The sequence below is a fragment of the Anopheles maculipalpis genome, chromosome 2RL, assembly GCF_943734695.1.
Source record: "Anopheles maculipalpis chromosome 2RL, idAnoMacuDA_375_x, whole genome shotgun sequence".
Lineage (NCBI taxonomy): Eukaryota > Metazoa > Arthropoda > Insecta > Diptera > Culicidae > Anopheles > Anopheles maculipalpis.
Window position 1 is genome coordinate 17,466,875 of NC_064871.1, and position 24,465 is coordinate 17,491,339.

A 24,465-nucleotide genomic window follows, 5' to 3' on the forward strand; every position below is an offset into this window, starting at 1 on the left:
CAGCGTTGGCAATGATGATGGCGACGTTTATGCGGTTTCGATGCCTGACATGCCGATGTATGTAGTTTGCCAGGAGGGAGCGAAGATTGGAGCATATGTCCTCTGACGATGGAAGAAGACAAATTAAGGAGGTGGCATACGTTCCTTTGACTTTTATTTTATGTGGAGTTGTACCGTCTATTTACAATCTACTAATCGAGGCAAAGCAGTAATCGAGGAAGTAATTAGCGAATCAAAAGATTTGAGCCATTGGAAGACCAAGAATTGGAGTGTTAAAACAAAATTAATTTTAAGGAAATCAAACTTTAAATCATGTTGGTTTGCAATAGTCTAAAATCATTAAGAAATCATAAAACTATATAACCAAACACCGCATTAGTAGGGGAGATAATCTTCGACGCGTCTGGACTAATGCCAAATCCCATTTTGCAGTAGTAAGAACTGATCGGGTATACACACTTCTAATTAAACTTCCCATTAAAGGGTTAGTAGTACCTAGTAGGATATAAAAATGAAGCAAATATTCTACAATTAAATAACATTCAAGTCCGTCTATAACTTTTACATTGAATACTATGAAATATTCCAGCATTGCAATTGCAAATTCTCTAGCTACAATTAATATACCATCCACATAACTTCCCAGAAACCAAAAGGGCTTAGATATTTGATTATTTTGCAATGTCATTCCAGTTCGATCTGCTCCTAGAGCAGATCCCAGTTATCATCCTCTCAGAATATCTTGTCGAGACTTGTGCTCCTTTTTCCAAGAAGTCTCAGCATCGTAATACCCGAAAAAATGCTTCCCACAAAAATCAAAACCTCAAATTACTCTGTTTAAATTCCACCCGCAATGCTTTGTGTCCGTTGGCTGCAAACACTAACGAACACTAGGCACGTGCGGGTTATGGGTCTTTTCTTGGGTCTTGTACGCGCACGAAACCCCGAAGACACCCAAAACGGATAGCGAACGGTTCGGTCACACGGGCTGGCGGAACACCCCAAGAAAAGCCCCAATAAAAAAAGGACTAAAGGAACGCGTGTGGAGCTCGGACTCGTGTAATCCTTTCGGTTTGCCTTGCTGAGGTTTCGGAAGCCCCACCGAGTAAGTCGAACACGGGGTGTGCAGAATGTATGAGAGAAAGAAAAATATTTTATCATATTTATGGCGGCAATAAAAGCGACAGATATCATGCAAAACAACCATAAATAACACACGCGCCAGGATACCGACGAGCCACAAGCTGGAGGGTTTGGATGCCGACCGGGGCAGTACGCCGTCGATGATCCAGTTCTACACAGCTTCCACACACGAAAGCAGCTAGGCGACGATCATGAACATACAACCAACATTTTGGTCAGCGGTGTTGCTCTTTCTTTCCCTGAAGCTCCAAGTTGAAGGATATTGCCGAACCTGTGTTCTGTAGAAAGGACCTTTCGCGCATTAGCCACACCAGAAGAGCGAAGCTTTTGCCAGTGCCAGCCCGAGGACGTGTTTTAACAGCGGATTTGCAACAATCACATCGCGATTGTTTTCGTAGCCTTCTGACCGCTTGAGGTGCTATTTCAAGGCGCAAACAATCTAAACACGGTTGGCAATTTGGTTTGAATCTGAGGATGGTTGGTTTTTTTTTTTTTCAAGGGAGCTGTTTTCAACAATCATGTGCACAGATTTGGTTTATCCAAAGTTATTTAAAGAACCGGGAATTTGTTGGTTAAATTAAAAATACTGAACGAACTCAAACAATTTTTCATCATTTTCAATAAAACTGTAACATTCGTACAGATTCTGCAAAAAACAATAATATATTGAATAGTTTTTCACACATCAACAAACCAACATACCGAACTCGACACAGTCCGGTAGAGCTTAGCACAATTTCTCATCACTATCTGTAATGCTTTAAATTTTCCTGCAGATCTACCCACCCTTAAGCTCGAGCTCGGCATCAACATGAACCCGGAGGACATCGAGGAAGGAGACGACGTGTACTTTGAATGTAAAGTGAATGCAAATCCGTCTGCATACAAAGTGGTCTGGAAGCATAATGTGAGTATTCGTTCACTTTTTTCCAAATTCTTTTTTCCTCCCCCTTGTTATGTCTCTTTTCATTCGCTCATTTATTTATTCTTCGGTCGTCGCCATTTCCGGGCAGTTTGCAGTCCGTGGTGGTAAAGGATTCGGTTTCACAGTGAATAGAACGGATGGATTAAGGATGTGAGCACCCGCCTGATGGTGGTGGCGGTGGTGGTATACTTTTACGCTCCAGCCCGATGGGTGTACGCTTTCCAACGCACCACGTTCTGCGGTTTTCCCTCCGAAATGCCCAAAAACGGGCTGTCCGAATGTGCACCACTGCACCGCTCGTGGATGTGTTGGAGGAGCGAACTGGGTACGGTTTGAAATTGAGATTGCACTGCAACTCCAACTGCGAGCGCTCGTGGTTAGTGACCACATGTTGGCATTGCAATTGCTTTCCGAGCACGGGCATTGCATCATCGTCATGCATATGCAGCAAGCAAACGCAAGATAAAGGGCCGCAGAACGGAACTTCACAACGCGTCGTGTGAAAGAATCCACAAAAGCAGACGGCTATCGAAGATGTACGAAATGACGACTTGAAGCATTCGTTTCGGGTTGCTTCCTTTGTGTAAGTGAAGCCGTAACACGATAACGCAGCTGAAGCGGATCGCCTACATCGATTCAAGGATCAAGAGAAGGTTTCTTTCAAAAATACAAACACACACACACACACACATACATGCATACATATATACATCAGCCAATATGCACTAACCACTGCTTGGTGCATCTGCATTAAGCAAACTGGTTTTTCTCAGTTTTTCGATAACGGATCCTTCACGAATGGCGTCTTCCACCCGGAAGCCCACGAAAGTAAGATTCTAGCCTGTGTAGAATTCTTTTCGGTACAGTACCATCCAATTTCTGGTACTTGCCCGCAGCTGCTTAAAATGGCCGGGCTCAGCAAACGCTCCCAGGCAAGGAATCCAGTTAAAAGATTGCACTGTCAAGCGTCTGCATTCTCGTGGCAGTTCGCGTTCGGTGCTGGCAGGATTGCAATGCGGTTTCCATTTCGTGATATCTTATTTACATATGTCTCCTTACGCTTCCGCCTTATGTGCCTGAGCTGTTAGTGGTGGCTTTTGTTTTCTACTGAGGGATTTATTTTTTCTTATGTTTCCTATTATTTTCATCGAAAAAGTATATCGTTTCGTCGCCGCTTTTCTGCAGCACGTACACACGAAGGTTCGGCGTGGAGCTCCGGTTGGTTTGTGACTCAATTTTGGCTTACCCGTCAGCTTCGGGTTTTCGTATTGCAGCCAGGCGTTTCAATGGCTTGGTAAGACTCTTTTTCCCAAAAAAAAAAAAAAAAAAAAGCAGCCACACAAAACCACCGGCAACTGTCAATCGATAGCCAAACGAAATGCACATTTTGCACAACGATCCGGAGATGACAGCGTTGGTTATACGGAGAAAAGTGGAGAAAGCTCATCGTTAACATCATGTCAGGCAGGATCATGTCAACAGCCGTAGATAAAATGCAGTTGATATTCTATCTTCAGAATACAGTACTTTGAAACATTTCGTTTTGTGAACACTGATTTATTTATACAGGTTTTATTTCATTTTCTTAAAAATTAAACTCCATATGGTCAATATGTGATACATTTTTAAGGTAATCTCGGTTTTGTTGAGAATCAATCTGACTTCTAACAAACAAAAGCACAGGTACATACAGTAGAAACCTTAATTCAAAAGTCCTAATTATCATGTTCTAACGTTTGACAAATGCCCTCAAAAATTCGATATTATTGCTGTTAAATTGGCGAGAGACAGCGCAGAAAGTTTAAACGTAAACAAAAGTTTTTTTACTTCAACAAACAAACATGATTTTGATGAACATTAGGCCTGATTTTTTTTATACAACATTGTTTATTTAAAACAACTTAAAAGCTTGCAAACAAAAGAAAAGTGGGGTACATGTAGGGACGACGTACAGGTTTTACAAAGAACACTTAAGGATATTTTCATCAATCACAGCATTGTTGTTTCCAACAATGTGGATGATGTAGTTTGCAAATAAACGTAGGATAGGAATCCTCTTACTTATGCTAATGTGACTTAAAATAGGTAAGGGGAGGGAAGGGAAGTTGAGGTTGTGGTTTGGAACAATGGCTTCCGTAGCCTGCATCAGTATGTTCCAAGCACTAAACCCCCTTGTGCACAGGGCAAACTTGTGCTCCAGAGTCTCTGGCTGGGAGCAGAACGAACAGGCTGAAGGAGCCCGATTCATCCTGTCGAGCAGCAGTCCGTGTGGCACCTTGTTGTGCACCGGCAAGTACAGCATCGAGCGTTGGTCGGATGAAAGTTTGTAGCTGGTGACGTTTTTACAAATCCAATCCGCCGCCAATCCGTGGAAGGTGAGATTATCACATACAAATTGTAAAGACAACTTGTCAAAAACGGAAGATTCGAATTATGACAGCCGTTTGTGTTGCCTGTTGGAAAAAAATCTGAACGAAAGGCAAACTTATGTACAAATACACTGCCAAGAATTTGTATTCTTTAACACAAACGGATATTCGTATTTGTCAAACTGTTTTCCGTCACCTATTCGAAACGGAAAAGCGCCGAACTCAACCGGTCCTGTGTGTTTTCAGTTCGTTTTCTTAAGCAGTTCCAGCCAAAATGTGAGTATTTTACTTCTGAAAGGATATTCTCAAAGAAAAGGACGGGAAAAAAGTATCGTCGAGTACCTTGAAACTCATTAGGTTCCATTTCTAATAAAATGTATTTGGGCGAAAACGTTTCGTCCAAAATATATAAACACTTGATAAATGCCACGGAGAAAGTTGGTTGAGCGATTACTTCATTGAATTCTTTCTCAAGTTTCATTTTTGATAACTTCCCTCCGCAAGAAACCGCACATTTCTTTAGGCGTGAGACTTTTTGCCTTTACAGGCGGAAACTTTGGCTCAATGTCATCAAGAAAATTGAGGAAAATTTCCTTCGATACACGAAAGTTTTTCATAAATCTGAAAAGAACAACCACGAGAACATATCAAAAAGGTTTTACACAAAATTTTCACAGGTTAAACTCACGCTTGATTAGTAAGTTTCAAAGGATCGAACATACTACAAAGCAGTCGATGTTGTTCAGTAAGATCTTTCGTTCTCTCATCATCACTACTGCTAGGGCTCACATGATTTAAAAAAAAAACATTTTGATATCCTAAATATCACCAACAACACAAAATATCTTCTCAACAATAACAGTTGTTTTCCGCAAATATATCTTCAGTTTGTACAATTGACAAGCTTGTCTTGAGACTTTTCCGTTTGCAAGAGAAAATCAGGCCTATTGTTTCGTCAACTCAGCATTTTCAGCATCTTAACTACTAACTTCTTCGTTAATTATACTTTTTTCATTTATCAGCCTCAAATTTGAGGCCGATAAAGGGAAGAAATTAGGCCCTAAATCATGACAACTTAATCGAAACAAGGATAAAGCTACATCTCATAAGTAATACTTACCATTGACATTGAAATCCCATTTTTGTTCGACAGGCAGTTCTAGGCATGAGGAGGAAAAATTAAAAGAAGTAATAAATCAGCGAATCTAATGGGGCCGAATTATGCCGCGTGTTCTGGAGACGTACAACAACATTTTTAATGCTTTATAGTTCTGATGAATTTATTATCATAATTCATACACAAATTTCATCCCCAAATGACCCAAAAATAACATTAATTTGGCTACAATTGCTTTGGTTACCTCTGTTCGCTTTCACAGCCAAAGCTGTCGAAATTCAACGAAAACAAAAGTTTGACGTCCGTTATTCAAAATCATAATGCCGAATTAATAAATTAGCAATTCAAGAAGGTTTTTTTTAAAGGGTTGTCTTTTGCAAAACCACTATTACCAGTATAATTTTGAAACAGAAATCAATAAATGAAAAACAACCAACGCTAATGTGTTTTGAATTTTATATTTAGTTTTTTTCCCTTCGTTAGATTAAATGTAAACCACAGTTAGACATACCTAAATTAATAATATTTTGCAATCCTTCGATACGACAGTACGGCACGCCTGTACAATTATTGGCTTTGATTGAATTTATTATTTCTGTATGTTCTGCGATAATCGTTTAACCACATTCAGCCCACAATAACACAGCTCCTACATCCACCTCCAAAGGGAACATAGCGTCAGGCAGGAAAATTGTCCATTGTGTGTGTGTGTTTTAGTCTCTCTCCGACATATATTTTCATTCGAACGATCGCTGCATCCAGTGAAAAACCAGTAACCAAACGATTCAAACACATGGTGCCGCACGGGAAAGAAACAAAAAAAAACACACACACACACTAACCGAGCCATTTTCAGCTTTATTTGGCATTTTTTTTCCTCCGCAGTACAGTGTTAGAATGTTTTATTTTAGTTTTAAGGCTCCACTCGTTCGGCATTGTATAACATTTCAGTCACGTCCGCAAAAACGGCCCAAATCCTCAGTTGGTCCAAGCTCGAAGGATCAAATCCGTCCCATACGATATGCATATTGAAGACGTTAAAATAATAAATTCTTCTCGTCTTGGTCTTGGTTGTCGTTGCCCTCGTCGGCCGCATCATCATCAGCCGGTGGGTCCTTTCGTGTGCTCAGCAGCGATTGATATACGCGGTCGCCGCTGGCTGGAATTCCGGTCCGGACATCCACATTCTCACATGATCACACTCTTTGGATGCGCCGGATGAAGTTAGTGGTTTTTTTTAGGGGAATGCCAACGCCAGTCAGCCAACGCCGAGGATGTGCGTCCGTTACCCCGTTCTCTCGTTCTTCGTGAAAAAGGGATTGGGCTTTAATGGCCCTACCATGTAAAAGCCAAGTGCGAAGGAGAATGAAATGAAGCAAGAGCAAGAATACACCCAAACCACAAGCAAAAACCTCATAAGAGTGCGAACGAAAATTCCAACCCAAAAATATGTGGCAATGTGAATCGACCAGAAAATATCCAATATTCGATATTCTTTACCGCACTGCGCCATCCCGTACCGCTCGTTCTAACCTTATTGGGGAATTTCGAAAACGAAACATACGATAAAATGTGGGAACCACGGAAACGTCAGAGGAAGCGCCGGGACGGGATAGCCGGAGATGGTCACAAACTGTTTCCTTCATGGAGACAAGCTTCAGAGCTTCGGGTCATAAAGTTATTTCGATGTTGAATGTGGCGTTGCTTTTTTCACTCTTTCTCTGCTTCACTCCCTCTTCGTTGGTGCTGCCTTTAAAGTGTCTCACTAATTCTGGTGTGCTTCCCAGTAACGGTAAAGCACCGGTGTCGAAATCTTATCCCGCTCCTGATTGCGTCTGATCAGGTCACCCAACATTTGGAACCCGTGAACCGAATCGCCAACCGGATGAACGATGGAACGGACAAACTTGTACGCTTGTGTGTTTGTGTGTGAAAAATGCTGCCTTTTCACTTTCTGTCCGCAATGCTGCGGTTGTCGGTTATCGACCTTACAACCAACGAACACCGGATGCCGCTCCAGACTCACATACACACATTATCCTGCTGGCCACGTGCTGAAGAGGTGATCCAGATTATATCTAAATGTTTTATACAATCTTCCAAAACGGTACCGTATGGGTGGGTTTTTTTTTGGGGAAAAATATTTTCAAAATGTCTAAAATTTGCCTGCCAACGTGTAACGAAACGGTTTGTAAGCCAAGGGCTTTTTGTTACACCACCAAGTGTTGGAGACGGAGTTTGACAATTTATTTTTATCGGATCGTCTAGCCGAATCAATAAACTCTGGTCAACAATCTGGCTAGCGTGCTCCTCTATTGTGAAGGTCACTTTAGACAGGTCAGGACTGAAGCATTAGACCTATGGTTTAAATATGATTGGAAGAGATTGCAGAGGTGCACTATTGCTATTTATACAATCTGTTTTAATTTCAAATGTCGTCTTTTCACTCTAAAATTTCAATCAATTTATACTTGAAAATCATAAAACTTCTAATTTGAAATAAACAATTATACCTCCATTGTCCGACCGACAATCTCAATCTCCAATCAACCTCCCACGAGAAACGTTTTCATCTCAAACTGTCCAAATCATATACAATTTTAAAAACAAAAATTTGCGCCAAGCACGATAATAATAGTAATGACGGTGTCGTACAGCCACGCTGCCCGCTACTGTAGCATGCGGTCACTCGTACAAACCCAACTGTTCGTGTCGTGTTGTGAGCGAACAGCAAAAAGCGCTGAAAATGACCGTGCGCTTGTGCCTGAAATGGCGTGGAGGGGGCATGGAAATGGCGTTGCCTGCTGTGTGCCCGAAAAGGTATGACCAGCAGGCGAAACATAGGCGATCCAGTGTGGTGTTTCGAGGGTATCGTACCGGGCGTCACCGTCTACTTCGTAATGATAATCATCCGGGGGTCGATTGTGTGCCATTCACGATATTAACCACAGGCAGGGCAAACACACGGACGCACACACACACACACACACACACACACACACAAATTACCACAGAAACCTAAAAGTGAACACCAGCCAAAGCAAAACACTCACAACGGAAGAAGCACAAAAAAAAACATCGTCAAACCCCGTGACCATGTTTGACTTGATTGCGGTTGTAGGCCGACTGACATTGTGCCAGTAACGGACCCGGTGGCAACAGCTGTCCTGTTCGCCTTGATTAAGGTTGGCATTTTTCCCATTTTCCACAATGTGGTATTTTTTAGAGTTTGCTCGTTTTTTTTTTTTCTTTCCTGCTCCCATTTTTACTTCTTGAGGTTTCTTGTTTTTTGCTTGTGTGTGTCATGTGTCCTTCTTTTTCAAGGCGATTTCTTTGTTCTTGTGAGTTGTTCTGTGTTTTTTTTTTTGTCTTCTGTCTACTTCTTTTTCCTCCCGAACCTTCATCGTTTCTCTACTCTTTGTCATGGTGTCATTTTTTTCTCTTTCTCTTTCGTTCGCCTTATCTTGTTTTCACTTTATTAACCTTTCCTTTCCTTCAGCCACCTAGCTATGTTGGTCACCTTGTGTTTTACAGCGAAAGAATAGCAGCAATTTAGCCAAACCGGAGAAAAAAACACGCAAAAAAAAAGCCTCCAAAGCTGCCCATGGCCCCACCAAAATCGGTTCCCCATTTGTACCCTGGAGGCTCCGATAGCTCTCACAGTTGCCTTCATTTTTTTAGTATTGTTTTTCTCTCTTTTTTGTGAGGGGGGGGGGGGGGGGGGGTGTTACATTGGGTAGCCTTCGTCAATTTGAGCCTTTGTACAACATTTTACGCATGAACGAACATAAATTGGACATACAAAAGGGAATGCCAATTTTAAAACGATCAACACTACCAAGTCGCCTAAAGCTTGGAACACGAACAGCGGTGGAAAATAAAGAGAAAAATGGGAGAAAAAATAACAAAAGGTGGAACGGTTTTTTTTGGCTATGATTTTTCATTGTTATTTCATTATTTTTATCTCATAGTCATGAGGTAATTTCGGGGAATAATCTGTCCTCAGACTGTATTGTACAGTCAATCAACACAGACACAAAAGACAGGCCGAAAACCATTCATTAAAAATTACTTGTCGGACGGGATGAATGCCTAGTGACATGTATTAATAATTTACGCAATTTTGTAACGGTTTCATGGAATAAATTAAAATTGGCATTTTTATTTTATTTTCTTATGTAAGCCTCATTGTAAAAATTCAAGTATTTTTTTTATTTGAATGCATCGAGCTATTTTTTATTTTTAACATAAGATTCATTAGATCCGTTCAATTAAGATCCTAAACCATTTAATCAACCAACCTATCTCTCATCTTGCGCACAAAAACTTCTTTAAACATGCCTCAGTCATCCTAACGAGGATAGTAAAATCTATGTCGCGGTTGTCTCTAGTTGTCTGCACTAATAATTATCTACCCTTTCGCCACCGGTCCACCAACCATCAACGCGCTACGCAGCCAACAATTTACTAGCAACGAATTTTAAGCATGATGAAGGCTATTTCATCGTTCAACGATTGTACCGCGCTATGACCTCCGTCGGACGTCTCGCAAAGACGCGACAAAGAAGAAGAAAAAAACTAAACGACACAAAACCTCAACTTAAAACAAGTTGAGCGTCTGTCCAACGACTCGCCGAAAAGAAAAATACGGATAAAGACACTAACGATGAGCAGAATACAAAAGCAGTAGCATCCGCAATGGCAACAGCAGCAGCAGCAGCATGAAAAATGGAAAATTGCGCTTCCAATACAACAAAAAAAACGGTCAAAAATAAGCCACCCCTTGACGGAAAAGTTTTCCCTTAACGAACTGGCCCTCTCACCGGCGCCCTGGTGCCAGCCCCCGTGCTCCTGGCTGTTGCTAGTTTTCCCCAAGTCATCGAACCATTTTTGGTGGCCATCCCGAAAAAGACAAGAAACTCATAGCAAATAGCCCTCTTGCCAGTAGTTAGAAAAAAATAGAGACAAAAAAAAAACCTTAAGTAAAACAGACACGAAAAACGCGCCCCTCGAAACTCAGTCAAAAGTTTTTCCTCATTTTACAAGTTTTGCCTTCGGTTCTTCTATTACTGACCGAGGCAAAACGTAGATCGGTACGGTACGGAAGGGTTGCGACGGGAGGGTAAATTAAATTTTCGACTCAACCGGTTCGGTGGCCGGTTCTTCAGGGTGGTGAAAACTCTTTCATGTCCGTCATGCTTTCAGACATGCTCGTGCTGCCGCCGTTCTGCAGATCATATCCGACCGTTAGGGTGGGCTGGCGGACGCTTTTCAACGCTCGATTGAACTGCTAAACGTTGCACAGCACAGCATAAAACGGCCCTTTGCTACAAATGAACTGCATTGAAATGTATAAAAAGTCATTGACAGTATGATCAACATTGGCCACGCAATAGCCAGCATTCTCGCTAGGAGAAGAAGAAGCAAACTTTGACGAAAACGCTGACGATGATTTTTGGAACCCGATTCAATCATCAATTAAATTAAATAAACATCTTTATTGGATTCACTGTCGGACGGGATCAACAGCATTAAGTTCCTATCTTGACCGGCTAGCGACAGGAGTGTGGTAATGCTAGAAAAGATTTATTAAAAAACTTTTGCGCGCCACAATTTGCATGCTCGAGGTGATGAGGGTTTTGTTTTGTTGAGTGAAACAATGCTAATTCCGATGGTGAAGGGAGCAATTTTAATAATGCCTTTTTTAGTGGAATGGATAAAAGAATACACTTTCAGGGTTTGGTGCTTGAAATACCAAAGAAATAAACGAAACAACACAATTGTTTCACAAGACAACATGCAAAAAAGCTTTGTTATTTGTTTGTATTCAAACTGTTTAGAATATGACTTTAAATTTCAAAAAAAAATCCTTTCTGTTTTTGTAATACCCATCTTTTACTGCAATAAAACATGTCTCATCGTTATCCAATTTTTACTCGAAACTTTAAATGAATCTTTCCGCGTACGGTCGTCCGTTTAAAGCTTTTCAAGCTTAACCGTTGAGACCCTTTTTCTCAGCTGTTGCCATCCATCAAGCTTCTAGTAACTATGTGGTCATCGCATCTACGGCATAACAGCTATAAAAAATCCCTCCCGACTCGGGCGTACGACCACGTTCCAAATGTGGCCACCACCACACCGGCCTGGTACACCACCAGCAACTGTAGAGGATTTGCTACTGCTGGTCGTAAATGTTATGTAAATTTTTTATTTCCGGTCCCTACCCTTACATCACCCGGAAGGAGAGTATTCGCTACATCACATATACACACACATGAGCACATCGCAATTTTGAAGAAGCGAAATGGTTCCCCTGGAAGCTGCCGGTGAAGGCAACCGTACATATGTGTGTGTGTGTGTGTTTGGCCTCATGATGGCCGATGCTGGCCGCAATCTGAATCGGTACGTCAATAACTCAAACACTTTTCCTATGTAAAACTGAGATGCCCCATAAAATGGTCGTAAAAAAGGATAATAATAAATGCATAAATTTACACACCGACCGCAATGGCCGGCGGGAAAGAGATTGGTGGGTTCTTGGGGGGATTCAGGTTGTTTTTTTTTTCAACACTGGAACAAGCAAAACGATTCTTTCCTCGTTGAGGTTTTGAAAATGGATTAATAGTGAATGAACTATAGAGATTGTAAAAGTGTGTGTGTGCGTGAGAGAGAGACAGAAATAGTGAAAGAATGAATATGCACGCATATGGATTTGGACCGGTCTAGCACCGTAACAGAAAAGACTGACTAACAACTTCTGCTTGTACAGCATTCGAACGAATGATTGGACGTTCCTAAGTACGGTTTAATTAAATTTTAAAATCCTTTATTTTCATTTGCTGCCATACGATCAATCATCGTATGGTAGTGCTATTATCTTCATTACTACTATAATGCTTAACGTACATCAGCACTCACTCTCGGATCAGTACCAGATCAAAGCTCGGTGAATTATGATGCCTTTCTTCCCTTTTACTTCTGAAACATTCAATTATTTTGATCCCAAAACTTTAACAACCTACTACCGTACCGGTATCCGTTGATGACGTTTCCAAATCCTTCCTTTGAAGAACAGACTATCTATCTGTTTGGCTCGCTTTGTACGCACTGTTGGTATGATCCTTTGCCGTACATAATAGATGAATGTGCTATTCAATTCAGTTTCCAGTTTCCAAGCGTCTTGGAAAACTGCAACGACCACAGACCGTTGGCAAAGTCACAGGACCGTTGCATCAAGTGCGGGGCCCATGTTCGGGTTTCAAGCAATCTTCAGATGGTTCCGCCCATAAGTCAATTTTCAGAACTTTCCGCAAAACGGTCGAATGCATTGTGGGTGGATATGTGGAAGTGCATTGAATCGTATGAAATTTTATCCCAGGAGAATAAAGAACGTGCATAAGGTGATGATTCACCGAACTAGGTAAGAATGAAGGAGTGAAATTGATACTTTTACCGCAAGGTTTGCTTCACTTCAGCTTATCAATAGAAATTCTTTTTTTTCTAATGCATTTCTTTGTGTTCGTTGGCATTCGGTAGCCAGTGACCAGCTATTAGATGCGCTGAATCACATTTAAAGGGACCATTTCGTAGTCCTTTCTGCTATGGAAATTCTTTTCTACGGCATAAAACGTATAGAATAACCAATTCTTTTAAGTGGCAAACAGTTTTGCGGTACATTGTTGATACAGAAGTAAGAAATCTTTTGGTCTAGGTGAATTAATCTTTGTATGATGTCTAGTATTTTGACTGCTGCTGTCTTCTTAAGAGTCACTGCTCAAAATCAAGTTTTCAGCAATAAACTATAGAAAGCAATGCTTGTTTGAAAATTAATCAATGTCCTGTATTTAAAAAATGGTATTTTTATAATTAAAATTTTCTCGATTTGAGATTATTTCGAATATAAAATATAATCAAAAATTTAATGCAACTATTTAAAATCTTACAGTCCTTAAAAGTCTAGTGAAAAATCATATAAATGCTCCATGTCAAACAAATCAATTTGAAAGCGTGTCTGTCTTTTGTCAAATGCCGTTCTTTTTGGTTTTAACGTATTTAAACAATGACTTGGTTATTTTAAATAAATAAATACTTTGTGATGTTCAAGAAACTCAAGAAACGCTACAGTAATAACACCTCATTTAAAAAATCAAAGAAAGTTGTGCTTCGAACCTTCCGCGGACAATTTCCTGCCAACACTCTCAGTAAAATCTTACTTTGAATCAAGATTTTCTAGCGTCCGACTATCATATCATATATTTTTATTTTCTTCACTGCACTAGCTGCCAACTGCTTTTAGGCACGATGTCACCCACGATTGTTGGCAATTGCTGTCAATGCGTTTTTATGGGTGAATGGTGCTAAGTTTATGGGTTTTCCATCGGTGTTTGTGCACCACGGATAGAAGCTGCCAAGGGCCAGCCATTCCTTTCGTTTCCTATTGGTTCCATCATACCATTCAACAAACTTTTAATACTTTCCTGCCAAGTGGATTCCATTTGTGCCTCATTCGTACGGACGCTGGTTTCTTTGCATCTAGCCTTCCGACCTTCCGCAAGAGGCACAGATTGTTTCGCTGGTGTTATACTTCCGCGGTTTTACCCATGTCCGGAAGTGTCCTTACAAATACGACAAACGAGCTAAACACCGATCCGGATGGTGCGGCAGCAGGATCGGGAGCGAAATGGCAATAAAATTTTACATTGCTTGCAAAACCATTCCAACATCGTGTTCCCGTACCTTTTCTCTCTCTCTCTCTCTCTCTCTCTCTCTCTGCATTCCGTTTCTTCTTCCGACGTTTGCCGAATAGAACTGCCAAAGGAAATGGTTTATAAAATTCAATCGTACTGAACGCGCGCTGGACAATACCGAGCTGGGACCAGTGTCGTCGGTACCATTTTCCAACCGGATGGTGCAGTGCATCCGGTGCCCATAATCGTCGCTTTGATTTTGAACATTTCGAACATTGGTAAGGCGGCGCAGGGAAGATGAGAAAACTTGAAGAAAACAAGAAGACACTGTTGCCAATTCGTACTTTCCAACGTACATACAAACAACACACAAAAACACACATACGGAAGATGGAAAAGAAGGGCAAACTTTTTGATAACATTTTATTGCCTACATCGATTTTACTGCTTATTGGAATTCACTTCCGCAATCTTCGCGCTGCTTTGCTTGCCGCTGCAGAGGCCGGAAATTTAAAACCATCAAACAGAAACGGCCACATGAACGAACAAATCAACAAGAAAGTACAACGGTGGAAAAGCAAGCGAGAAGTTCTAGATAAACTGAATCCTTATACTACAGGAAACATCCCTCCTTTGCTTCCAAGAAAAAAACTAAACAAAACTGACCGTTGCAGAAAAGAAAATAGTTCCCCAAAAAAAGGAACGGCTTTCGACCGATGGTTTTTGCTTTTTATTCTACGTATAGGTTCAAGCTTCCGCGGAACAGATCAACTGCATTCATGCATCTGAGACGGGAAACTTTTGCACCATTGGCTTATACTGCTTTTTTCGTTTAACGTTTGCCTAGAGTTATTATTGGCGATTTGGTTTTCCTACTCAAAAACAATTTTAAAGCTATCAAGTTAAGTAGCAAAGTTATCGAAATAACGGGCATTATCAGCTTGGAATAGTTTTTTAATAGCAAGCCCACGAAAACACGGTCATTCATAATGTGCACCGCTAACCAATCAGGTCAATTATTTTTCGGCAACTGTACGATGTTACCCACCCGATGAGCACTTGGACAAGAAAAATAGTCATACAAATGGAGGCTTCCCCATTGGCAAAATTGCGATAGAATTATATAGCACGTCGATCGCCTGTCTGTGCAAAGACTATCAGGTACCGTTGCGCGAACGGGCCAGATAGAATCAATTAAAAAACTATGGACGAACAATTTGATTGGAAAAGTTCCACACCATTGATTGTAAAACAGTTTTTCAATTAAATGAAATTCTTCCTCATTCCATCCCCGGTGCATTGCACTCCCTTTCCAATCGAAGGGGTTCCATATTTTTCGCTCGACATATCGTGGCTTCATTGCGTTTCAAGAGTTTTGTTCGGTTGCAGCCCGAATGCTTGCGGTTCCGCGAGCAGATCTTACGCTTTCGTACTTTACCAACCGGAGTATATCTTCTTCCATTTTCCAGTAATCCTGCAAAAGCAATGCGAAAGGTTTAAAATGGAACTTTTGCTCTCTTCACCGAGAACTTCGCATAATTCGGAACGAGAGTAAAGAGTACGTTCCCAACTTCGCATGGTCAAAGCTGCAAGATTAATGGCGATTATTTGTTGTGGTGCAAGTTGAACAATTTCATCTACTTAAGCCTTAACAAATATTTGAACTGTTGGTTAAAAATTGGTCTATTAGAAATGTTCAACAGAAAAAGGATTTTGACGATTTTTTTCTTCAATGAAGACGACTGGTACTTTTTTTTTTGTTAACGGAGAGGGAACCTTCAAAAGGTCCCCATCTCGGAAGGTGGTCTGCGGCTACAGACCAACCCTCAAGATGGGGTATGTGGTATGGGTATGGGATTCATCGTGACGCTGGGCCCGTGAAGCGAACCCGGCAGCCGATGCGACCCAACTAAACCACTCCTCGACCTGATCCGAAACCTGCCGATGCGCTGATGTGCGTAGTACTCCATGCAGGTTCGTTTGTGCGATGCACTCATCCAGTTGACGCGCGGTTGCTACGTCATTCGTCCCAGTTGTCTCGGCTGCTGCTGCTGCTTCGTGCCTTCCTTTCCGCTGCTGCTGCTCAGACCCGTCCGTCCGTAGCCGTTACTCCCGGTTGTGTCTAAGCTCCTGCTGCTGCTCTGGTTACTCGTCGCTGGTGCTGCTGCTTCCGTTGTCGTTGTAGTCCTTTGTGGGCGGTTACGGCGGCAGCTGTTGCTGCTTCGTCCGTTCCGTGTTCCGCCGTCGTTGTTGTCGCCTTCGTCTTGCCGTTGGTGGACTTTCCTCATTCCACCTCACTTGGAGGTTTCTGAAGATGGTCCGAGCGGCAGTCCGGACTGCTTCCCAGGTGTCGCGGTTGGCACACATTTCCGCCGCCAGATTGTCCATCGTCAGGCGGGTGTGGCTCTGCTGCTGCATCTCATGCTGGATCCGAGCAAACCGTGGACAGTGGAACATTACGTGGTCGACATCTTCCACGTCATGTTCACACACCGGGCAGTTTGGCGAACCGTCGAGGATGCCTTTCTCGACGAAGTAGCTCCGGAGAAACCCATGCCCTGTAAAGAGTTGAGATAGAAAGAAATCAATTTCTCCGTGCTTACGATTTACCCAGGACATAATGTCCGGGATAAATCTCCTCGTCTTCATCCCCGGCGATCCCTGCTGCTCTGCTCCGGCTGTCCACTGTTGTTGCCAGCGTTACATGGTCTCCTCTCTGCGTCGCTTTCGTTTGGCTGGTCCAGTATATCCCCTCGCTACCTTGTCGTCATGGCAGCGAATATCCTCCTCTAGGAGGAGGACTAGCGGGATAGTACTTGCGACCACGCAAGCTGCATCGTAGGAAACCGTCTGGAAGGCGCTGGCTACTCGGAGTACTCCTGTGCGGTGTGTCCTCTGAACGGTGGTGCGATGAATATCTCTGTGTAGAAGTGTCAGACGACTGGTACTTTGCAGTATTAGATTGTTTATTGTAATGCTTAGCAATTGAAAGAAATATTTAAATGTTTCCAATGGAGACGCCTGGTTCTTCACAGCATTTTGCGCTTTGATCCAATGTCGTTTCGCGCAAATGCTATTTAAGGTGTTTTAATTGAATAAAAGAAGACAATTTTTTTCAATGCTTATTTCCAATATGAAGAGATATTAGGTTATAGGTCTGTTATATTAAGTCTCAAGCCGAAACTACCTTTTTCAAATTGAAGTTCTCGATCATTTATGAGCAATATACATCTAAAAGTGCTGCCCATTTTGCAGTAAAATCAGAAAAATCAATTGATAATGCACAATTTTCGTTAAACAGAAAGACATCCTATATCATCGGAACGAACACATCAAGAAACCAGCATCATTTACACAATTTAATCCGCGGTCAACATTGTTAAGTTGGTAAACGATTGAAAAAACCTTACGTATCATCATTTACTTTCGTTCCCATGACAACAGAAGCTCTCAACCGCACGAATCCGAAAAGATGCTAATGGTCAGTTTTAACGATCGATGAGCTTTTTTCTGCATCAAAAGCAAAATTGGAAGCTTAAAACAACGTACACAATTAACGCCATCGTCGCGAATGGCAAACCATCATTGCTAGACCATCGTCACCGTTCGTTCCGATGCCCTTTCAAATGGATGCCTCAATTTGAAACGATTAAAACAAGTTGCACTTCTCGTGTTCGAAGATGAGGACTCGCTAAAAAATATTCTGGACTAGGAAAAAAAACGTCAAATATTCTCTTTCGTGTAATGGCCAACCATTAAAAAGGAACGAGCGCTCCATGGTTCCCAATATCAGCCCATTCAAGCGCCTCCGAGAAAGCGGAAACGAAGAGTAATTTTCATTTTCACTGCACTCTTGATTACTCCATTCCGTTTTCGTTGATTTTCTTTTCCTATCAGCAGCCACATCGTGTGCAGAAAGGCAGTGTATTTTTTTTTTTTGGTTTGTTCTTAAAACACTCTGCTTCGAGCATCCGGTGCACCAACATTCGTTCTATAATGGGTGAAGGATACGCAAGGACGGTCGATGGTTTCGTCAAATGCTTTTTTCTATCTGGTGTGTATGTCTAATGACGATAATAATTTAATCTACTACGGAGCCTCAATTCAAACCTTGTTTTAAATGACATTGTTAAACAACGGCATTCAACACGAGGACGCGTTCACTAACATTTTCCCTATCAGTGGTGTCTTACATTTTAAGCGTGCTACACACTGGAAAGGAAATAAAAACGTCTGTCGATAACGAGCAGTTCCATGTTCTTACCAACAATCACGATGCTTCACATGTACGTACGCAACGATTTCAGCGAAAAAATCCTCTTCCCGTGTCAGGCTGTTTCTGTTCCTTAAACACACTATCCTTCTCATCGTTCTCGTTTTCAAACATAAACAAACTTAACCGTTCATCGAATAGAAGCTAGGAAGGAAGGTTCTTCGTTCGTTTCTTCCTCTTGATGTTCTCATAGAAAACACACGCAAACTGTCCTGTTACTTCCAGGGCACAACCTTGAACGATATCGAACCAAACGGAGCCATCGTTTCTCGTAGGATTTGCACCCTTCTGCCATCGTTCTACTCCCTGCAATAGTTGCCAATTTTCTATTCTACCAAGCAAGCAGCAAAGAAAAAAAAAACAAAATCCATACAACCCATCCTTGAGGACGGCCCACAACCACCGTGCCTTGTTTATGCTGCACCATAAAAGCGTTTTTTCGCGCGTCCAAAATAAACGTTGAATGAACACATTTTCCTGCTAGAATTTAATTTTCTTTTATTACTTTATTGTTTTTGTAATCATTGCGCGTCATGGCGCCTGCCAGAGTACCACGTCAATGCAGGCGTAACAAGGCGCAGGACAGTTATGGGGCCGCTTTGCCCTCCCTGCATTACTTTCTAACAACTTTCTAGCAACGTGTCGTCACAGGACACTGATGCCAAATTTCCCGTCTGCGTTCACGGTGTTACACCAAAGCACGCCAAATTGCCGCCAAAATGACAGTTTCAACATCGCATCTTCGAAACCGTTTTGGTGATCCGTTTTTCTTGTCGGTTCCGGTGGTGGACAAATTTTGAACGCAGAAAAAAAGCTTCGTTTGGATGTTATTACTGCTCTCCTGCTTCACAGCCTGGTTGAAAAGGTCTTCAATATGGTGATCCATTGTCCTGATGACTTGTATTATAATTTTTTTTTTATTTTGGCTGTGCACACTAGGCCGCTTCCACGTTATTTCAATAATATTATGCATATTTTTGGGTACTTCACTCGAAGCACTAGTGTTATGAAATGAGCTCTTTAGCTTAACTTAAGCGCTCAGTTCTGCGAATTGAGCACGCGAGTTTAAGCTGTGTGCTATTGATGAGGTACCACGAGCGCTCAAGTTTGCTCAAACACACTAGTTTACTCGAGTATTCAAACTTTCTCAGGCGCATCTAGTTGCTCACTAACTTTCTTGGCGTAGCTCAACTGTCAGATAAAATGTGTCTGCACTGACTACTAAGAAGACACTAAAAAAGTCGTAGGTTAAGTGTACCAATTGTTGTGCTAGCACCAATTGTTGTGCCATCATAGAAAAAATGGAAAAAATAGCAAATTATACGATGATAACTATTTTTTTGATCGATTTTAAAAATAGCACAACAATTGGTGCAAGGAAAACCGAGACCTCAAATTGTTGTGCTATGCTCATGCTGGCAGCTTGAGCAGTCATATTAAATGTCAAAGCTTTATTTCTCAAGTCAAGACAAAATATTTTAATTTCGTATATTTTATGCACTTAAATTAATAAATAATTTTCTATTTACTTGAAAATTGCATATTTTATTTTAAAATAACTTACACCTTCCATGGCTATTGTATTTTATGACCGAATTAAATACCAACTGACGATTCGAAAAATACAGCACAAATTGCTGTCATTTTACATCAAATTGAAGCAAAATTTGTCGCTCAAAACCATGATTTTAAAATCGGTGAAAAATGTGTTTTTTATTATTTTTGGTAAGCATATGATAATTCCTAAAAAGAATTATTCTTTTGGTTAAAGTTCAATGTTTTGAGAGAAATTGATTCTAAATGTGATATTTGACTAGCACAACAATTGGAACACATAGCACAACAATTGGTACATCGGAGGGGTTTAGAAAAATGGCTATAACTTTCGTGATACTTACTCAAATTACAAAATTTAAACGGGAATATACGTAGAAAATATGTGTCTACGAAATAAATCTTTATTTGTTAATTTTGAGCTTACAGCTTTGTCACAATCGTTGTTTTTGTGAAAATGCTGTACAAAATCGTCCATAATTGGTACACTTACCCTTCTAAACAAGCTCATGTAATTGTGGTTGTTTTCACACAATTTCTAACGTAAAATTTTAGACGATTTGCGTATAATAAGGTATAATATTTTGCCAAAAATGTTTGTTCGACGTACTCAAGAAAAATTCGCCGTAATTTTTGGTAAATTATGACACTTTAGAGAACACATTTTGGGAGACATGAATGTCACTGTGTTTTCTTTTCTTTTCCTCTTCTTCTTTCTAAAACATTTATTTCAAACATACCAAAAGTGAAACTCCAACTGCATTTACCCCTGTTCTTGGCTAAACATGCACGTAGTATCCACAAATTCCCATCAACTCTCGCTGCCTTCCTTAAACCGTCCTCAATCAACATTACCCAGCAGCTTCAATTTAATGAAACGCTCAACAGTATTATTACTTTCGTATTGAAATACTACCCAACCCAGCGCGTTTTGCAAAATACCGTCATCAGAAATACCTTCAGATGTTTCCTTTCTTTTTCTTTATTTTTGCTCCACTAAATGTACTTGATAGCAACCGTACCTGCTGCAGTGACCCGGGCGACCGTGGTGAGTGTTATGGCCCGTCGCACACATACGCCGCATTATGATGCGTTATTTGTGCGTTTAACGCCAACTTGCCAGCGGTACCGGCAGCATGATCACAATATATGACGCCGCTTCGCTATGAGAAGACGGCACAACAAGCATTCATAATCTCACTGTCATGAACGGAAACATGCAGCATTGGGGGCAAACAAACACACACACACACACACACACACACACACACACACACACACACACACACACACATAAGCACAAAAACAACATAAACTAACTAAACCATCACCTGGTGCGGTGTTAACATGGTGACCACTTTTTTTTTCTCTTGCCCTTCCGTCTTCTACCTTCACCCATGCGCCAAAACCTATGGCGCCGTTTTCATTCATGCTTTTTTATGACATCAACGGCAGTGGATCGGCGTCATTTTGTGCGCTACAAAACATGGGCGCGCACAAACAACGATCTTTGCTCCCGCACATTAAAGTGCTCTGCCGTGTTTTGCAAACGCTCGGTGCTTTGTACATTTTTCCCGCAACGAGCCTTCCAGTGCTGAAGCATTCCTGTCCCGAAAAACCGTTACATTAAACGTAGAGCTTCTTCTCCTATTACCTGAACCGTGGTCTGCACCTCACGACGACGATCCATTGCAAACAGCCGACGAATTTGAGCAATATAAAAAAAAAAATTGCGAAACCTAACAATCTGCCCAACCAACCGATGCCGTGCCCTTAACTGCGCCTCGGTTGTGTCTTCCGAGGTTGGCCCCGGGCAGGGTAACAAAATATGACGCGCGCGCTCACACACACACACACACACACACACAGAAAACGCCCAACGGTGTGGTTTTTGCAGCATCGTACACCGCATGGAGGCGCCTGGTAGCTCATCCTACGAAAGTGGCTGCGTACGGCCGTGTGACCGCGCGAGGGTAAATGGAAAATTCACCGTGCGCCCACTGCAGACTCTAAATAAATAATCATAATAATAAAGCTCAAATTTACTGCCTACGCACTTGTTTTTCCTCACTTTTGACTTTTGCTCCAAGTCTCCTGTGACGCGGATGGGCGGGAAACGTCCATCCTTACCGCCAAATCGGTTGCCCCACACTAACGCAACGGCAACGGTATGTTTGCTTGTGCCCTGTAAGAGCAACATCGTGTACCAACATTCATGCTGGGCGAAGGTTTCGCAGCATCCCGGGTACCCGGGGTAGCATATTTTTATGATCATAACGAAAATTTTATTTCACTTAATGTACCTACCATCTCCATCTCGCGAGGACATCCGGCTGTCATTTGCTAACAAACCCCGCCACGTTTCAGTTGCTCATTTCGTGTCATTGACTAATAACTTCAAAGTGATTCTCATGAGCACCACGGTACACAGAGGGAAACGGTACAAAGGTACCAACCGGCCCACAAACAAACAGCAACACCTTTTTCGCTGCCTGCGACTGCTACTGGAAAAAACGTAAGCTTCGTTTGCGTTTGGTGATGGTCGCTTTGGGAAGCAGGCACAAAATGTAACACCCAAATATTCACGCTAAACAGCCGGCAGCGCAAACCGCAAACATTTTGCGTTCGTATTTTTGAAACGCGAACCGTTTAGAGACGATGCATAGAGAGTTTCTGCAGAAGGCGGCACGGTTCGGTTTATGATTGCCCAAACGATGCTATTCTCGTTGCTGGTGCGATGTTGAAGTGCTAACACGTGCCAGCTTTTTCATGCCAAATTATTCGGACCAATTTTGTATGTTACTTTTGGTGTCTAAATATTCCTCATTAATCGTTGCAGGATCAAGCCGTTCAGCACAACTCCAAGTCAGGTGTCATCATGAGCAGTACAGCACTGGCATTACAGACGGTGACGCGCCACCAGGCCGGAAACTACACTTGCATCGCTTCGAACGTCGAGGGGGATGGAGAAAGCAATACGGTCAATCTGAAAGTGATGTGTAAGTTTGAAACTTTTTTAAATTTAGAATCATTATATTCTACGAGTTTATTAGGACGATTTGGTGGCAGAGGTGACACCAGACCAGACCGTTCCGCTTGTCGATAAGTCTGCTAAGCCATTTAGACAATAAACCACTGGCGTTAAGCTAAGAAAAAGAAAATATTACAGTAGTTCGCGTGATTACGGTCGAATCCTTTCACATAGCGCCATTTTGTTCTCCATGTAATTTTTGTTTTGGGTTATACAAGTATTGTACCAGTTTTCCAATATTTATTTATATATTTTTCATTTGCATTTAAGTTCGTTGTGATAGTTAATTTATACTGTTTATAAACAGCTTTATTTTATCATAAACTATACAAAACTATACAACAAAATCCCAACAAAAAAGAGTAAATGAAAACCTTAATGATGGCAGTATCAAGAAAATGATTCCATCACTACTCCAACGTCCTCACACACTGTTGTCACCTGTCGGGACTTGCTTTTCGTGCAGCAAAAGCTAAAGGTGTGGACGAGCGCGAACTATGTAGACACTCACAAATAATAACACCATAACAAACTCTGCTCGCAAGACGTCAACCAGAAGATGCTGTGTACAGAGTTTCCCTGCAGAAAACCATCCCACCGAACTCGCATTGGCTGACGGAGTACAGACAGTTTCCACCTTTCGCAACCTTTCGTCACGGAACGGTTGATTCTCGTAGTGCCGGAAACGGCAGTAAGGATACATCAGTGAATCCTTTCCAACCAACACAACTACAGGCAAACGCCAAGACAACCGAAGACGTTATTGACGTTACCATCCAATCAGACGGGCGACGATGGTAACGATGACAGTGAAGCGTCATCGCCCAAAGCTAACATTTGTTGCGACAAAACGCACCACACACGCACAAACACACACACACACGGTCATACAATTTTGCTCTCGCGCGCAAGCTTCAAGAGGGCAACCGGCAAACCATTATTGATGATTATAGTAGTGGCAATTTATGAAACGGATTACGCTTTATTTGTGTTTTGTTTCACACGTCTGTTGTTTCATCCTCTGTTTCTAACATAACAACATTGCTGCCACCACAGGAAACGGCACGGAGAGCGCTGGAGGGAGCTGTGCTAGGTTATGGATTTTTATGCGTCAATCTACCCTTTCGGCGCTTCTACAATCACTCCGTAATCTCGACTCTGCATGAGCTTTTGCCTTACACCTTTTGGCCACAATCCCAACGCGTCGGGTGGGTCGTACGTTTCGGTATTTTATTAAACTTTTTTATTGAAATTTTTTGTTCCACACACCTCTACGACGGCAACAACCTTTGCGGTGTGATAAGACGTTTAGCAACTTGAATGCTGAAGATATTTCGCGCGTCGCATGCGAACCCATTTAGCTTTT

General features: G+C 41.7%; 4 protein-coding genes across 5 annotated transcripts in view; 2 read left to right on the plus strand and 2 right to left on the minus strand.

Annotated features, from left to right (window-relative positions):
• Positions 1-24,465, minus strand: part of LOC126556713 (mucin-5AC) — a 469,299-nt gene that overhangs the window by 331,856 nt on the left and 112,978 nt on the right. The window lies entirely within an intron of this gene.
• Positions 1-24,465, plus strand: part of LOC126559387 (histone H3.3A) — a 244,656-nt gene that overhangs the window by 122,305 nt on the left and 97,886 nt on the right. The window lies entirely within an intron of this gene.
• LOC126556958 (hemicentin-1) overlaps positions 1-24,465 on the plus strand; it is a 186,995-nt gene that overhangs the window by 104,208 nt on the left and 58,322 nt on the right. For both annotated transcript variants that reach the window (XM_050212538.1, XM_050212539.1), the window contains exons 9-10: positions 1,920-2,050; positions 22,908-23,067. In XM_050212538.1, the coding sequence (XP_050068495.1) occupies positions 1,920-2,050; positions 22,908-23,067 (291 nt within the window). The remainder of the gene's footprint in view (positions 1-1,919; positions 2,051-22,907; positions 23,068-24,465) is intronic.
• Positions 1-24,465, minus strand: part of LOC126557535 (uncharacterized) — a 272,688-nt gene that overhangs the window by 68,165 nt on the left and 180,058 nt on the right. The window lies entirely within an intron of this gene.